Source organism: Tubulanus polymorphus, chromosome 6, assembly GCF_964204645.1.
Source record: "Tubulanus polymorphus chromosome 6, tnTubPoly1.2, whole genome shotgun sequence".
In the NCBI taxonomy this organism is placed as follows: Eukaryota; Metazoa; Nemertea; class Palaeonemertea; order Tubulaniformes; family Tubulanidae; genus Tubulanus; species Tubulanus polymorphus.
Genome location: NC_134030.1, coordinates 16,881,725 through 16,900,350, shown reverse-complemented (window position 1 = coordinate 16,900,350; position 18,626 = coordinate 16,881,725). Strand labels below are relative to the sequence as shown.

The 18,626-nt window shown below is 37.3% G+C and overlaps 3 protein-coding genes and 1 pseudogene across 3 annotated transcripts; 2 read left to right on the top strand and 2 right to left on the bottom strand.

Annotated features, from left to right (window-relative positions):
* Nucleotides 1-1,717: 1,717 nt before the first annotated feature.
* Nucleotides 1,718-4,216, bottom strand: LOC141907793 (uncharacterized; annotated as a pseudogene).
* A 1,864-nt stretch (nt 4,217-6,080) lies between these two features.
* Nucleotides 6,081-7,103, top strand: LOC141907792 (uncharacterized). Its single transcript, XM_074797532.1, has 4 exons — nt 6,081-6,307; nt 6,602-6,861; nt 6,947-7,046; nt 7,094-7,103. The coding sequence occupies exons 1-4, from the start codon at nt 6,081-6,083 to the stop codon at nt 7,101-7,103; spliced, it is 597 nt and encodes a 198-aa protein (XP_074653633.1).
* Nucleotides 7,104-7,620: 517 nt separating this feature from the next.
* Nucleotides 7,621-9,419, top strand: LOC141907791 (uncharacterized). The gene is made up of 7 exons (XM_074797531.1): nt 7,621-7,656; nt 7,748-7,991; nt 8,101-8,278; nt 8,358-8,585; nt 8,663-8,834; nt 8,920-9,068; nt 9,157-9,419. The coding sequence occupies exons 2-7, from the start codon at nt 7,752-7,754 to the stop codon at nt 9,417-9,419; spliced, it is 1,230 nt and encodes a 409-aa protein (XP_074653632.1). The 5' UTR covers nt 7,621-7,656; nt 7,748-7,751.
* Nucleotides 9,420-9,466: 47 nt separating this feature from the next.
* On the bottom strand, nt 9,467-10,829 carry LOC141907575 (P2X purinoceptor 7-like). Its single transcript, XM_074797257.1, has 2 exons — nt 10,599-10,829; nt 9,467-9,900 (listed from the first exon to the last, which is right to left on the bottom strand). Exons 1-2 carry the CDS (start codon nt 10,805-10,807, stop codon nt 9,492-9,494), a joined length of 618 nt encoding a protein of 205 aa, XP_074653358.1. The 5' UTR covers nt 10,808-10,829; the 3' UTR covers nt 9,467-9,491.
* Between the last annotated feature and the right edge of the window lie 7,797 nt (nt 10,830-18,626).

The window sequence follows — 18,626 nt, the reverse complement described above, 5'->3', positions numbered from 1 at the left end:
ATAATCAACAATCCGTATCACAGTCGCAACAACCATTATTTTGGTGCAGGTCTTTTAATAGGTGAGTGGCATTCTAATTCAGTTGATTAAGTGTAAATCGTCATTAGTATTTAAGTAAAACTGCTAGCCTCTGGCTAGTGCTTATTAACCATGGTATTTGTAGAGGCTAGTGCTTATTAACCATGGTATTTGTAATAAATAGTACATGATTTACAATATCTTTTACAGGTCTCAGTATTTTGCAGTATGGGCCACTACCATCCTTCATGAGTCAAAACCTTGTGGAGAAACTTGTGACTGATTCATCATCACAATGCTCTGAAGATGAAAAAAAATTCAGAGACTTGAAGCGACTGGTATTCTTCAGGTAACTTAAGTCTAATGAAAGCAAGCACTGTAGGCGCAAAGCCCTAGAAGAGAGTTTGGGGCTTTCTTAAGGTCTTGCTAATTATAGCTGAATTCAAATTTCACAAAATGTACTTAAGGCCACACAAAAAGTTGCTTGTTTCTCATCAGTTTCGATTTATAAATAACTTTCTTTAAATAACTATTGAGATCAAAGTAACTCGAAAATGAACTAATTTTGGTCGAGTTTGTCTGATATCTCAGTGGCGCCATCTGACGGGATGGCTGGTGTGCCGGTTGCCCATTCTAATCGTCACATTTCTGCCTAACCACCAATCTAAGTCGTAATCATTACAGCTTGTTCGCAGAAAAGCTTGCCTTAAGAAGATTTTCGAGAAAGGTTGTGTGTCACCCCTGTCGTTCCGACAAATTGTCAAACTGTTGAAGCCAGTTTTCTCGGAGAGTGGAAGCAACAGATTCATTAAGGAGGATTGTACATATAGAACCTCAGTCGTTATTTGACGGCTGTTTCAGGTGAGTGCTTATGAAAAGTCTGTTTTACAACAAGACGTTTTACCATTCCATATGAATCTATTAATTGGTCTTAAATTCTTTACAGCTGGTCGTAGGAAAACGGAAGATGGCCGTGTAATAAAACTTGAAGACATCTTACAGTTTATGACTGGGTCGCGAGATCAACCATTTATGGGCTTCTCCAAGCCGCCTAGGATTGAATTTATGGATCAAGTGCTGCCGACAAGTCGTACTTGTATAAATGTATTATACCTGCCATTAAACATAACTAATGATGTAATGGATTCTTAGGACGAATGCTTCATGAGCACTTACTTTGGAATTTTATGAATTTTCTCAAGAATTTATTTGGAAAACCATGGAACTATAAACTAAGGGAAGGTGCTGACTCCGTGACGTCACTATACATTATCTTTTGCTATGTTCGAAATTGATCAGGGCCCTCACCGATGGCGATAAACAATAGATTCTCTGGACTGGTTGCCGGTCTCTATTCTTAATTAGCATTTTTCATGTTTTGTTTAAGTCCTAAAATTTTAAGTAATCTTGAAAAACGGTATCCTCAATGCTCGCGGAGAAAATATGTATTACTCGTGATGTATTAAAATTCTGAACATTTGTTGATTCTAAAATTCCAATCAATCTTTGAAAGATTTTGTTGTCGTCAAAAGTCTGGACCATTGGTCCTTTATTGTGTTTTACGACGGATTCCACAATAAATGATATAAATTCTTCTTGTTAATTAATTCAGTTTCGTATAATTGTATTCAGCGATTCTCTTAAAAGTCTATAGTAGGTGATATCCCAGAAACTTGACTGTCTACATTCTTCATCGATTTCCCTGGCTCTTTCTTCAAACAATGCTTCCTCATTTGCTGACTGGAAAGGTTTTGGATTGTCTGGCACTAACTACTACATGGTTCTCTTCAATTGGGATTAACCCTTCTGGATCCTGTCCAAAAGAATCTGACACATTCTAAAAAAAACACAAATGTGCATGCTATATCTCTACGTGGAATTTAGGCCAAAAAATGATACCTTGTTTCTAAGTCTGCTGACCCTGTACATTACTTTTTAAATCATGATCAAGCTAACCATAACCATAACTAACCATATGTTATGCTAGAAACCCATTTTGTTTTTCGATTAAATCAGCTTTGAGACATTGATATATTGCATACCTGCTGGAAATACTCTGAGGCAATGAGATTGTTAGTGCCTCGCAATTGGTGCATTCCGATGATAAAGAGCTGTAATGGTGTCTTATTCCTAGCTGTGCGTATTTTGTGGTTGTTCCATAATTCTGCGAATTCTGACAAAAGTTGATTTACTTTCTTCAGGTAGACAATGTGTAAAATGTATAGGTCTAGGTCACTTGCTGGATCAAGAATATCAAGGTCTTCTAAATGGTAGAATATTTGGTAGAATGACCCCAGCACAATTTCATATACATCTCGCCATAATCTTTCAATTCGTGAATTGTGTACACTCCTACCAGTTATGAAACTACGTCAATCAGGTCCTCTATTGCTAAGCATGAAAAGTGCAACATCTCGATTTTCAACACCTAGATCTGCATGAACTCTAGATGGCAGGCCCCATTTAACGACAGCTTCATCAAAAACATCTAATACGGTTGATGACAAATTGTTTGAATTTGCCTTTAGGTACACAATGTGCCGACTGTAACCATCAATTCCACCGTGGACAACAATTCGCCACCTACAAGAAGATCTTAATTTTTCCAAGGCTTTTGATTTCCTGAAATGTTTCTGTGAATAACAGTACAAGCCTGAGCATAGTATTGAAGACTAATTTGCAATCTTGGTTTTAGGTAAGCCAATTATGTTTAGGCCTATTATATCATTGACAATTTCTAGATACGATATACCATACCATCAAGACGGTAGTAAAACTTCCTCAATTCAATGAAGATAGAGAAGTTCAATCCAAATTTACATTATAGCCGGATACAGCTCATCGATAGATGAATTATTTATAGAATATTTATAAATCAGATTTCTGATAAACCGGTTTAATTTTCCCAAATGATCCAAATTAAGCAGGTTCTACTGTATGAACAATGAGAGAGTGGCCAAGGAATGCATTTTATACGAATATGAAAATTCTAAAAGAAATAATCCAACTTAATTTACCTAATCAATTTATGGTTGACATCAATGTGCCAGAGGGCCATAGGCGATGGTACGGAATACTTGCGTCTTCGTATCGAACTCAGTCTACGCAACTGGGATCTGTTTGGGTCAATACAACGAACAGCATGACGTATTCTTTGACGTTGAACTATAATATGTTTCGACGTCAGGTGCTCCTGGATTGTTCGCTCCCCTGTAAATGGATTTAGAACAGCATTACTATCACGCTGTAAAACTAGCTTACCCAGTGTTGTGTTTTTTTTCATGTGAACTCTGACCTGCATTTGGAAAAAGAGTTAGGATATGTGTAATTTCACTTTCCAGCAACTCATCATCGATATTTGAATATCGGTTTTTAGCTTTCAAATTTAATTTCTCCATCCTATATGCGATAGTTCTAGGGGAAACGTGTAACATTTTCGCAATCTCTGGTATTGTAAAGCCATTTCCTGAAAAAAACTTGTACACTGTAGTTAAGCCTTAGGCTAAAGTCGGAATATCAGATGAAGTGCAGGTTAGAATACTAATAAGCAACATTGGATTACGCTGGAAGAAAATTGCATTGGCTTTCAGGCTCAGCCAAGAGATTCAGATATTTCACTCACTCCATGACCTTGATAACCCTTGTTTCATCAAGTAAAATAAATGGCTGCTTATTCACTAGGCCTTAAAAGATTAGAGGAAATTTGACAACCGATACGTAACATTACTACGTATGTAAGTGAGTATCGTATACTGTATATCAAAAAGAATGATTTACTAAAGCTCACCTAATAATGAAAGAAGTTGATCTTTATCAATGATAAAACGGGGTCGGCCCCTTAACCCAGATGCCTCACATAATGGTCTATCACCTACTTCCTCTTCACCAGGACGGGTATGCGCTGGCTGTAAACATGCCGACACAGCATTTTACGTGTCTAGACACGCATTTTACGTGTCTAAACTGGATTATTTCTTCGGGTAATGTCAAATGTGAACTGTAGAAGTATAACAAGTCTCTACAAAATCCGTCTATTGATATTCTAACCATTCCAGGGACGTGTCTTCGGGATTGGAACAAGCAGATATCATTAACCAGGGAAGTTAACACTTCCCTGCATTAACTGAAGACGCTCAGAAATTTCATTTTTAGCAGCGTTTAAACTAGCCTACTTACGAATCATTTTCACTTCATTCATTTTTTGTTGGTACACTCCTCATGACCTTGAAAAATACCATCCTATGGTGACATCTGGCGTTATATATTGGCGTAAATGACGGGTTGACTATAAGATTATGAGTTGACTGTAAGATTCTGAGCTATTAACTGTAATATTACGAGTTGACTGTAAGATTAAGAGTTGAGTGTAAGATTACTAGTTGACTGTAAGATTATGAGCTAAAGGTAATATTACCAGTTGACTGTAATATTACCAGTTGACTGTAAGATTACGAGTTGACTGTAAGATTATGAGCTAAATGTAATATTACGAGTAGACTTTAAGATTACGAATAGACTGTAAGATTACGAGTTGACTGTAATATTACGAGTTGACTGTAAGATTATGAGTTGACTGTGTAAGATTACGAGTTGATTGTTAGATGATGAGTTGACTATCTAAGCTTGTGAATTGTTTGTAAAGTAACCACTTGAGAATGTAATATTGCGAATTACATTTTTTGCATTGATTGCGTTCCATAGAATCAGCATACATCAATCATCAATTTCGAAACTAATCATATATTTGCGAAAAAGTAATGTTCTCACTGTCAAATGTTTATTTACTCTGGTTTTGTTTACTTAAAACTCGAAACCAAGGGAAAACCCTGTTTCTCGGGCCCGACCGACCCGATATTTCGTCATTTCAAATAATCATTTTTAGAATAAATTGCCTACTGACCCTTTTTCATTTTGGGTGAAACAACTTTTTTCAAAAATATATACGTGGCTGACCGACTACCAAACTCTCCTTTCTCTAAAATGTTTTAAAAATCAAATCATGATGTTGGCACTGTGATCAACATCATAAAACATTTTATTAAATGGGATTTAAAATTTGATTCTGAAAATGGTGCAGCCATGCTCAGACAATTTTGCTAATCGGGCTTTGATGTCGACCTTGGATTGTAGGAAATTTTACAAACACCTCAATTTCCGTTTATTATTGTGGTCTACTAGCTGTCTATCATATTCCTGACTAAAAATTTAGTCCAGTAAAAATCATTTACGGCGACCAACCCACTATTAGAAGAATAAGCGATTTTTTTTTCTATGAAAAGAAAACAAGTCCTACCTACCTACCCATTTTGGTGATTGCCCCGCCCGAGAACCAGGTTTTTTTGTGTGGCCTTAAGAGGGTGTGAATTCTGATAAGGGATCATTCATCTATTACGTACGCAGAAAATTTGAATTTTTCAATCAACCCACCCTCGGCCATTTTTTCATATACATTAAGCATTACAGTACGCGATTGCACAGACCCCTTCCCCTCCCCTAATGCATACAGAATAAATGAATGACCCCTTAGAGTGCCTAACAGGCTCAAGGAATGAAGAATCTATTTTGTATGCATATGATGCTAATAACATTAAATTTTCTTTATCAGAGATGGCTGGAAAATAAAATAAATTGCCCATGGGCAAAGCGTGGTTTACCTTGAAAGCTAGAGGTTGTTTGGAGTAAGGGCATTGCTTGAAAAACCTTTTTAATTCGTGACTTCAAAGTTATAGAAGTTTATATTGTATTTTATCTTTCTTAAAGGGTTAGTGACAGTTTTTTCAAAGTATGCATTTTTCAAAATATTTCCCTGTAAAATGATAAATGTATCATGTGTGAACTTAATAAAATTGGTTTCATGAATGTAAAATGTCGCGTTAGTCAGCTACAGGCTTTTAAAAATCGCGCGTTTTGACGCGTTTACGAAAGAAAGTTGCATCGGCAAGTGAGTAGTGCTGACGTCACGTCGTGAAGGAGATTGGAATGCGGAAGTAAAAATACGCCGGTTCCCGTGCTAAACCGACACGCACACTGTACAGTACGTTTTTAAGTTAATATTTCCAAGGATGCCAAGACGCTGTGTCTATTACGGATGCAGTACATCTGAAAAAGATTTGTTTCAATGGCCGGCGGATCCTGTACTAGCAAAAAAATGGACAAATTTCGTGTGTTTGAAACGCATTCATTGGAAGCCAGCCGACGCCGGAAAAACACGTAGCCTACTATGTGCCAGGCATTTCGACGATGGTTCTTTCTCGAATCTGATGAAATACCGAGCCGGATTTGCAAAATGGTATATTTCTGAATAAATAACTCACTCTCTTCTATAATGCATGCAAAAATATTTGTCTTAGGCCTAAATGAAATGAATCCTTTGTACAACTTCAATTCAAAATCAAAATATCTAACAAAACAGCCCACCACAATCCTATTCCCTTTTGACATGTTTCGAATCACAATGAATGAATAGACTAGCTATTCACCCATTGTAATGATTTGCTTTATGTACTCGAATTGAACCTCATTTTTAATAGATTTTATTCCTAACAAAAAAGATAAACTAATGTTGATAAAATGTTTATTTCAGGTTAATTCTAAATAAAGATGCTGTTCCAACAATCCATATCCAAGACACTGATCAATCTGAGAGTCTAGACACAGAAAAGAATATGTTCTCGCCACCAACCAAAAAGGGCAGGTCTGCATTTGAGAAAAGGCGACGAATCGATATGATCAAAACTCTCGGTAGTGATTGTAATGAGGAAGAAGAAACCAATCTACCAAATGAAAGTGACTGGCTTGATTTGGACAAATCGGTCCAGACTGAATTTTCTAAGAATTCAATTGGTTTGTGTAAGGCATAAACAATGTATAATTTATGAATTTTAATCTGAAAAAGGATTATTGAATTGACAAAATGTGCCGTTTTTAGGGATACAGACTCGTAAGTGGGTCCAAAGATGTACGCGAAGACATACGTCACGTGTCAGACGATACAACCCAAAGCGGTCGATTGGCATACAGACGAGAAGGTTGTCCAGGCCAAAAATTTCAGAAATTGAAGAAAACCACACTACAGCCTCAGATAATAGCAGTACAAGTGCGGATGAATCTGCCGACTTCAGACCAGATTTTAGTGAAGATCACGAGAATTTAAAATTTGGAGACATGAGGTAAATTTTCATTTTGAGGCAGATCACATTTGTATTTCATGATTGATCCTATGAAACATTTCAAGCATAAATGAGAAATGACCGGTTACATTTCAAGAAAAAATTATATTCTGCTAGCTTCATCCACCCAAAAAATTTGAACTTCATACATGATAATTAATTCTACACTTTATTAACATTCCACAGATGACAGTGATAAACAGTTTAAAGACCAAGAGAAATATATTGTGACTCAGTCAAATTTGTTCAAACTATTTAGAAACTGTCATATTTGTAGTAGTCAAACTAGCGTGACTAAAAAGGTTGTAGCATCACATATCGAGGTAACCAGTGTATGCTGTCACTGCGGTCACGTGACCAAGTGGGAGAATTGTCCGAAAGTTCGTGGTATTTGTTCACTAAGTTTGTTACTGAGTGCACTCATAGTTTTAACTGGTAGTCTACAATCTTAAGTTCTCAGATTGTTTAGGTAAGAAAACACAATTTTATATATATATGGCAATTTGAAATTGTAACTTCAGAGGAGAGAATTCACAATCACATTTATTCATATTTTAAAGTTTCATGGGAGTATGCTGTGGAACCAGACGCACTTTTTTCCGGCACCAGTCGAAGTATATCCACTCGGCAACAGCAGCAGTATGGAAAAAACAGCAGCAACAGTTATTGGAAGAACGGAAAAATGAAACTTTATTGATCGGTGGAGACGGAAGGTGTGATTCTGTTGGTCACTCGGCTAAATATGGGATGTACAGTATCATTGATATTGTGACTTCGAAAATTCTATGCATGGAATTGGTTCAGGTAAATATTTTGTTTTTGCCAGTGCTGAAAATTAACATTTTCTAAATTTGAATGAAATGTTTTCAATGGACAATTTTGGCATTGATCACTTATGAACTATCCTATTTAGAGTACAGAAACTGGATCAGCCAATAAGATGGAGTGTGAAGGGTTGAAGCGCTGTTACAAGACCATGAAAAACTTTAAGGTTCTTGCTCTGGTGACAGACATGCACTTGCAAATAGCGAAGTGGGTGCGTGAAAATTGGAGTATTAGCCACTTTTATGATTGCTGGCACGTCGTTAAATGTGAGTGAACAAAATTCAAGGCTGAATCTAATGTACTAACAAATGATTATGAATTCACTTCATTTTTCTTCTGTTGCAGCTATTACAAAGAAACTGGAGAAATTGGGAAAACAAAAAGAGATGGCAATTGTTAGTGACTGGATCAAGAGCATAAAGCTGCATTTGTATTGGTGTGCTCTGTCTTCCACCCCTGGCCAGTCGAACGAAATCAAAGAAAAATGGCTATCGTGCATAGACCATATACAGAATGTACATACAAACTGTTATCACCAACCACATGAAAAAAAGAAGAATTGGTTAATCCCAGGTAAGGAATTATTTTCAAATCGATCAATGTACTGGTTGCGTTCTTGCAGTTGATTTTTCATACAATTTAAATTTTAGGGTCTAGACCAGCCGACTCGGTAAAAACACTTCTAACTAGTACGAGAACTGTCAATAAGATTATGAAGATGTCCCCTTATGGGCAAACAAGTGATCTGGAATCCTTTCGTAGTTTCGTGAATCACTTTGCACCAAAAATGATTCATTTCTCATATAAAGGAATGATTTCAAGGTACAGTTGTATATAAATCTGTATGATGGAATGATACTACTAAAAATCGTAGAAAGATTTGTAATTTAAAACATATTTTCTTCAGAGTGTATACAGCTATTCTCCACTGGAATGAAAATAGCAAGAGGCCTCAGGCAAGAAAGTGGAAAACGGGAGAACTGCAGTACAGTATTTACTATCCTAAGTATAAAGATGGATACGTCGTCCATAAAATTCTTCAAGATGCCACATACAGTAAGTTTCGAGCTATTATCCCCATGAATTATATAAATGCACAAGTAAAAATCTACTAAGAACTATCTCTACATTTACTACATTTTAGGTTATATTGACCAAATAGTATCGCAAGTTTTTGCCACAGCTAAAGTTTGTCCGAGGAAGTTAGTAAAAAATGTGATTCAAGTCCCACCGAGCTTAAGTGCAAATCACCACCGTATTGCTAAATCAGCAGCCATAGCAGCTCATAAAAGCAGATTTCGTTCAACCGAAAAAGTTCCATTGCGAATAAATTCATCTACGCCTACTGCAGTGAGAGGACGAGGGAAAAAGCGAAATTTTTCTGGTCAAAGAAAAGATAAAAATTGAACACGAATCTCATATTATGTACTTTGTTATATTGTTATCACTTTACTTATAAAATGAATAAAGAAATATGCATTATTCAAATTTTGGAAGTCTAAAACCTTTGTACATATTGTCACCATTCGGAAACTGAGCTCTGATAGCGCTCACGACACAACTCGGTAGAATTTTTCGATTCTTCGGTCCACAGTAGCCCCAGCACCATCGTACGAACTGACGATAAGCTACATGACGGTGTTTTTCGTTGATGTTGCCTTCGAAAGCTTTGCGTCCATAGTGCTGCCTAAATCCAAGCCATGCAACTTGTAGCACCCAAGGTTCCAAACAGATTCGACGAAATGCATCCGAGTCGGTGATACATGGAGCAACATTCTGGTTATGCGTTTGGGCCACCTCCTCCATCTTTTCTCTGACAACATCAATCTCTTGGCAGCAACAGCATTCTGTAGCAGTTTGTAAAACTTGGCAGTTATTACATTGACACCTGCATGTGAGAAAAAGAAAAGATTCAATGGTGTTTCAAGTGTTTGCAGTTACTGGTCTTAACTCGAAACATCTGCTAATTATAACCCCATCAATACAACTCAATTAGAATGTGCCTCACTCTCAAAAAGCAAAATTCTAAAATTGATGGATGATCCCAATAGATGATAAAAATACAGAAAACCGTACCTTTATAAGATAAATAACACCTTGAAATTTGACAAGAGAATACCAAACATATATTGCAGACCATACATTAACGATTCTTTTCCTGACTTTATTAATAGATTTTTCTACCTAGGGGAAAACCCTCTACTTAACCTTTCATCACCTGAGAGTGGCAGCACCTGCTTGCCTTCTTTTACATTTTTCAAGTACTAAAGTAGATTCACTCCCGGAAAAGATCGATATTGCTTAATTTAATGCCACATGTTGAACACAGCTTTAGGTTTTTATTCTTCCGATCCTCAGATTTTGGATCTCATCAACCGGAGGAATGATGGAAAAATAAAAAAAACTAAAGAATATCCAATTTTATTAATTTTTTCATTCCTAAAAAATAACGTCGGCGGATCCGTAAACCAAAAAATAAAAAAACCTGGCCTAAAATTCAAATGCTAGCTACGGCCCTGGGTTCCCCTAGACGCCGGGAAGTTTACTAAGGTAAACTCACAGTGTATTGAATGATTTTAAACGTACCAGTCTTTCAATCTTTGAACATCTAATCTCCATCTAATATCTGGCTGATCATCTGGTCTCTCTCCATTTTCTTCGGGTTCTAAGTCTGGTTCATATAAATATGGACCAATAGTAATATGCTCTCCGTCTTCATCGCTAACATTTGAACTAATATTAGACGATTCATTCGAAGAAATGTCCGTAGTTGAAGACTCGCTGTCGGACGCCATTGTGAATAGTCTATTGTTTACATTCTTTGTTTTCACGACGTGACGTCACGACCTAAGCACGTGCTTGTATGAAAACAACAACACTACCGGATGTTTTAAAATGCGTTTTTATTTTAACTGGCAGAGTTGCAAAACAGTTTTTTCGACTAAGATGACAAGTTTAAACATATTTCTGCCTAAAAATGGTAAAATTTTAACTTATTGCGAAAATGTGTCACTAACCCTTTAAAAAATTATTTTGTAGTCAAATAAGACCAAAGATAAACATTTGTTTATGGTCTACGTCCAAAATTCCGTAGGGTACAGGCAGGCGCGGCAGGGAAACTATTTCATATTTTCAAAAAAATATTTTTCACAATATGAAAAAATATTCAAATAAAATTCATATGATGTCACATATCAGAGGGTGGCTGAATATTGAGTCTTGGGAACGAAACCTCTTCCAATGTATGGCCGCGGAAGCTATAACACCGGGGCGTAGTATTAGATCGTTTTAAAACCTGGAATTTACCACTACACTATTCAGACCTCGACCTATACAGCTATAGTTTGCTGCTTAGTATTTTCAGGTCACAAGAAATTACAATTTATCACAAATTCTATCAACCAGAAAACACAACGCTCATCTTCTGCTACGACGATTATCATACCAAACGTGCACGCGCCAAGCAGCGTTACAGCATCACCATATAGTATTATGTATGAGCGTGTGTTAGTGTGCGCAACAGTCTAATGTTCAGCACTCTTGTGCACGTGGAGGCCTTGTGTAGTGAACGTTTGCTTCACTTCAATCTCAATCACCGGGTATCAAAATGAAACAATACCTATGGCGATATGTGAAATAATTATATTCTCACCAGCAATGAGCATTTAAAATTCGCACATATACGGCACCAGTCCAATGAAACGTTTGCCATTAACGTTTCCCATAATTATTTTAGTAGCGCTGGAATTCCCCGTATATCCCACAAACAGCCAATCACATTTGTATAGAGACGACGCCCCCAATCGAGGTCATTGTAATTTTATACGCAAGAGCTAAGAATTTTCCCGCCAAAAACAGTTATTCGTAGAAATTTAACTCAGTTGACCATGTCATCAACGGAGGTTCGCCATGTCTTCAATCGCATCGATTATACGTCGTTTAGGCCGAGAACCAATGAAGCAAATGCTCACATAAAAAAACGTACCGCGATTTTACATGAATTGGCTCAATGCCAACCTCATACTGCTGACAAAGGTAAACCAAAAATGATATACGACCAAAATTTAAACAAACAACAACTTGTAAAACTATGTCAAACTCAATTACCGAATAAAGTTTACAAATCAGAGCAGCTGATTCTCGATTCTGGACACGAGTTACTGACATTACCAGTCAGACATTGCGAGCTCAACCCCATTGAAATGGCTTGGCACCAGATGAAAGCATACGCTAAGAAAAGAAACACTACAAATAAACTGAGAGATGTGAAAAAGTTAATCATTGAAGGGAGAAAACAAGTCACGGCAGAAAATTGGAGAAATTACGAGGGTCACGTGAAGAAAATTGAAAACGAATTATGGATTACGAAGCTGAATTTTGAAAGAGGGCCTCGTTAAAATTTATATGAGCTTTATCGCGAAAAACTGATAGCAATAATATCAGTTTTAAAAAGCCAATCAGAAAGCAAAGACTCCTCCATGATTGGCTTAGCCGCAGAGATCAGCAGGTGTTCACGTGAACCCGCGGTATCGTCTACCGTTTTACTACCGGGTTTTATGTTAAGATCTAAAATTGTATCTCAATATAGATTTCTGCGAAATCTTTATTTGATTTGATTTTTGGGAGGAATATTTTTAATTGCACCACAGAAAATATCATTGACAATTGGCAAAGTCCGGGAAAAATGCTTTTTCTCAAATCGGATGGATGACCTTGATATTCTAATGTGTTAATTATAAGGTATTGATAGTCTTGTTTTTTAACTGACCCGATAATATTCGATATGGCCAAGTGGCGACAATTGTTGTTCGCCAAAATTAGCCATGTTTACACATTTGTTGTCAAGTGAAATTTTGAAGAGACTTAGATTAATCATCTTGATCTCGCATAAATATTAGTGATCATTCATTTATTACGAACGCATTAGAAAGGGGAGGAGAGAGGGGTAAGTGCAATTGCGTACTGTAATGCTTAATGTATATGAAAAAATAATGTAATTGTAAATAATGCAATCCTCTCTGTATCTGTGTTATCTTGTCTATAATCTGTCAATAGTGCATTACCTTAGGTTTTAAAATACAGTTGAATGTTAATTAAATATTATATTACGTTTTTATTGTTTGTATTGTGGCTGAAAATGGGTATCTACACTTCTCGAAGATAAAACCTTTTTCCCTTTTTACTAAACTGATGAAACCATTCCATTGATCAAAAACCTGTTTGACAGAACCCTACCGGAGGTGTACTACAGAAATTTCATTGAAAATGCTAACCATCTGTATAGAACTCAGGATTGACAATATGGCATCACTGTGTGTTGCTCGCAAACAGACGAAACAGGTCAAGTAGTCGCTACAAAAGTCCGGCAAATATTGTCAGTCGTAGGCCTAGAAAAGGCTTCAATATTAAGTTAAATATGGACGCTAAATGGTCAAGCTCATTCTACAAATCATTAGATAACCTCCAAGGGACTGATGAGCGGCGTATCATGTACTTGAATAGAGATGACACAATGGGTCACAGATTATACACTTTTTAACAGCATTGAGACACAAAACTCTGATGGATAGATCTGAATTGGATTTGGCAACGTATTCGGATTTCACGAACAAAGAACAGTCATATTGCTTCTCTTCTAACGACAATAAAAACGACAGATATACAGGTGTAGTTAAAGCCATAAAAGTCACTCCTAAACTTTCAAACACTAGGCTGATTTATCTAAGCTCAAACAATTTCGAATACATGAATCGAAAAATTGATTGCATCCGTGTTGGTGGAGGGAATGATGAAAGTCCCTCGCACAGTGAGACAAGATTTTTATGGGCAGAATGGCACATGAAAGGGGGAAAGCTGGCTACATATGTCACTACATGATGTTCATGCAATAGATATTTGAATGAAATTGAACGCCTCAATGGAGAAATTGGCTGAGCTGTAGCAAACATTTTCATTCCTTCGCAAATGTTAGGGTCAAACAGGGATCCCGTCAGGGGGAAACCAATGAAAATCTCGTGAAAGATAACCTGACTACAGCGGCTCAGTTTTTTTATCAACCGTGTCGATGGCTATATGTATATGGCCATCCAATGTACATGTACCCTGCCGCATGATGTGGTGAAAAGGCAGATGAATTGCAGGCTCAGCGCCCTCTGCTCTTAGAATACTTAAAGGCCAAGGATAAACAACGAATGATTGAATGAGCTGAGCCAGGGGAAAAGAAAAGGAGCAACTTATGTACTTCTCGAGTGTCGAATCTGTAATCGACAATCCTGAAATGCAGTTGACTTGTAAATATGTTGTTGCACTCACATGCTGCTACAAAGTTGGCTGTCCTCGTCCTATCTGTCAATCTCACCCTGGAAAAATACAGGCCGGTGATCGCTGGTACATAGGTGGTCAGGATTTGACCTTTCTCCCATGGCCTAAGAAAGACACATTACGGAAACCCGAAAATTACTGTCTGCAAACCTACTTGTTATGGTCACTTCCTCCACTTCAAGGATTTGGCATCTAGTACATCTGATCTCGATATGACTCTACCAAGCGATTAGATTTCAAAATATTTCGATGGTGAAATGAGAAAATTGAATGGGAATGTGAGGCAGAAAGCAGATATGTTTGTTTTCTTTGAAGATGCTGATTGTGCACCTGGAAAATCATTGTGTCTAGATAAAAATCTTGTCAATCAGGAAATCGAACATCTGCGACTTTCCCGATCAAAAGAGGTGCACATCAGGCTGCTACAACTAGAGCTTATAGGCCGCGGCTAGCGAGAGCTAGGCGTAGGCCGCGGGCGAGGGACTTAGTATCCGCCTCTGTAGCGGAACAGCGGGGTTCCTTTCTGCTACAGAGTCCAACTCCCGTCCCACCCTCTTTTAGAACCTGTTCGACCCGTATTACCTGTTTTTATATGTTATGTAAATAATCCTATCTTTTTCTGTATCGTATAGTTTACACTCCGTGTTCCGTGCAATTTAGGAAATGTTGAAACCATCCAAAAAACGGAAGTGATATTGGAAAGATAAAAAATGGCGGCTTTTTGAATAGCAGAAGGGATAGGGTTTAGGGTCCAGGGTTTAGGGTCTAGAAGGTCCAGAGGGTAAGGGTTAGGATTAGGTTCCGTTACATAGGCTAGTATAATAGGGTAGGGTTAGGATGAGGCTATAAGTAGTTAGAAAGTTACGAGTCCTGGCAGCTTCGGCGATAGCGCTGGGGGAAACGCTAGGCTAGCACTCTTGTGCTTGCGTGTTCGAATCCCAATTTTCGTGGATCTCTTAGAATTTTCTAAGTCCAGCGCATTCGCATTACATTGATTTGTGGATGGTTTCAACATTACAAAAATTGCGTGTTCCGTAATATTTTGCGTTCGCAGCCATCTATATTATGTTTCAGGCTTCCCTTGCGAGGTCTCGCTCGCGAGGGGAATCTCCGTTACCTATTGTTGGTATTTCTATGCTCCGAACCGATTGCGGTGCTCGTCTCCCAGTTCTTTAATTAACGTTTGTAATTGTTTGTCCAGGGGGATTCATTCTGATTCAGAACTCTCTTGGGGTAAGGCGCGTGGAGATTCGATTCTCTCCGTGTACCTTATTCATTGCGATCGGTGATGGACCGGCAGTGTCGCAGACCTTCTTGTCTTCCCTCTTACCCTGACCTGAGTAGATCGGATGGGTGGACGAGTTGTCGCCGTGTCCTGAACCGGTCTCGCTCGTTATTTTCATCTAAAGTTACCGTTCCTTTGATTGGGCCTAATTTAGTAGCTATACTAAAATGCGTGCGTCCTATCGCGTTTCCGCCCCGGTTTCGTCCGAGGGGGCGCTTTTATTTTATTTCTTGAATTCACGACGCTTGGTTGCGCGATCGAACTCCGGTTCTCCACCAAGCGTCCTGTCGCGTTTTCGCCCCGGTTCCATCCGAGGGTGCATTAGATTGTATACTAAAATGCGAGCGTCCTATCGCGTTTCCGCCCCTGTTCCGTCCGAGTGCGCGTTACTATTTTATTTCTTGAATTCGCGACGCTTGGTTGCGCGATCGAACTCCGGTTCTCCATCAAGCGTCATGTCGCGTTTTCGCTCCGGTTCCATCCAAGGGCGCGTTATTAGATTGTATACTAAAAGAGTCCGTTCGACATCAGCGAACTTATGTAGCGACGTCCACTTTCCCCCTCGCCGTTCATGCTACCACGAGGAACTCGAAGAACCAAGTGACCGGAAGCGTGCAAACCCACTTCCCTGAGGAGACTTCGTGTCGCGAGAAGACACCGGAGCGGACGCTGCGTGCTCGCTTATTCCCCCCTCCCTTACGCTACAAAAATGGTGGCAGCGGTGGGATGATTTATCATAATCCTCTCGGCTATTGCGATGTATTCTTTTTTGTGGTTGGATGCCTCGGTTTCGGATCAAATACCCAGAAACATCACATGACGAATTAGTTTAAGTCGATTACACGTTGTCGAATGAGTATAGGGTTTATAATAGTCCGTCTTTATCTCATAGTTTTTGCGTAAGAAAATCCGTTAAGATGAGCCGTCCGATAACTCGTGCCTCTTCGCCTTCGCTTGGTCCGCGTAGCCATAGTACTGAAGATTTGAATATGCCCCGAAATGAGATGTCTCCATTGAGAGATCGTCGCGATATTCCTCGTAAGGGCACGCCGATTCCAATTGCACCAAGTCGTAACTTTGCGACCTGCAATATAAAACCTGAAAGTTTTTCGGGCGATGGTCCATGAGTAATTGGGAAAGTAGGCTTTCATACCAGAGGTCGAGCAGTCGAGACACCACTCATCACCACAAGTAATAAATCAATTGAGTATGAGACACCACTCATCACAGCTAGGCTCTAGTGAGAACGGACGATTGCTCTGTGGTACACATATACAGTGAGTGCGCGTAACAACAGCTGCGCGTGGATAGATCGATACAGTGAGTCTCTACTGAGAACGGTTATTAACGCGTGTGCTATTACTGTAGTACAGTGATTGCGTGTCAACTGTGCCCAGATAAATAGATGCTGTGAGGCTTGGGTGAGAACGGTTAATAGCGTGTTTGTTATATACAGGGGGAAGTAATCCCCACTCATCACCACAAGTAATTTGTTTTCCTTATAAATGGGAGATAGAAAAGCATTCTTAGCAACAATAAATAACAGAATAAAACCAGCAAAAAAAACAATTTGAAATAAAAAAGTTAGTTGATGTTACAAAAGAAATTGAACATAAAATATTGAAATTAGAAAAGATAAAAACTAAATATGGAGAGAAAGTATCAGCTAATTTAAGCTACTGTAATGTTAGTACATCGCGAGAATTTTAAGTATTTTTACCTGATAAATGGGTTTCATTGAGTACAGAGGAATTAAAAGATTTAGAAGGCTTTAAAATAATCTATCATGGAAAAAATGAAGATGGCCATCATGATTTAGAAATTGTTGATTAAATTTAAAAAAATAAATTAATAAAAATAATGAATATCTAGAATCCGAAATGACTTATCTGGACAATTTAATTGCTCCGCATAGATAGACAAAAGTAGAGGGATATTCAATTAATATTCAATTAATTTAAAAAAATTATTTTTTTGCTTTTTTTTTCTAAAATATTAATCCATTTTTTTTATTGTCAATTTTGGAATTTCAGAAGTATTTTCATTTTTGATAGCAGTTGTTTCAGAATTATTAATATCATGAATTTTATTTGATTTCTTATACCAATTACACCCAATCAAAATGAATACAATTACAAATCCAACTGTAAAATATAGACATTTATCAAATATTCTATCATTAGAAGGAGTAGAAATAACAATATTTTCACTATTTTTATTAACATTTTTACTACTTATTTTTTCTTTTACAGCTTTTTTATATTCTTGTGATTTAATTCCTAATTGCCGAGACCATTCAATTTGTTTCTGTGATCTCGGTTTTTTCTTCACATTTAATTCCTTCACTTCTTCCACCTTGTTCATTTATTATAGAAATATTTTTACTTTCAATATTTGAAAATGTTAAAACTCCAGTTGATAATAATGTCATAGATCCACCTAATTGAAATGATAAATATCCAATCCATTTATGTAATTCAGTCATAACTAAATAGTCATTTTTTAAAAAGGAATATAATCTATTTTCATCTTCAATTGGTAGTATATAATTACATAATTTACTATAACCTTTTACTACATTTTCTGATATCGCGTCATTAATTCTAGCTGTTCTCGCGGCTTCATAAATCTTAAATAATCTAATAATTTCATCTGATTTCATTGTATCTAATTCATTATAAGTGAAATTTTTACCGACAAAATTTTTACATTTTCCAGATGCTATTAATATTTCTAATTGATGTTTACAATAAAGATAATATTCATAATTATTATTTGTTGTAACATTATTTAAAGCGCCATCATCTGGAATTAATTTGTTTTCTGTTATTCCTAAATCATCTAAAGTTTTTTCAATTGGAACATCACCATTTTTAGATTTTATTTTCTTTTCACCTACCATTTATATAACAAAAAAATTAGTTGTGATGTTGCAACCAGAATTCAACTAGAATGTAACTAGAATTCAACTAGATTAACAAGCTAGTTGAAATATTGTTGTTTTTGTT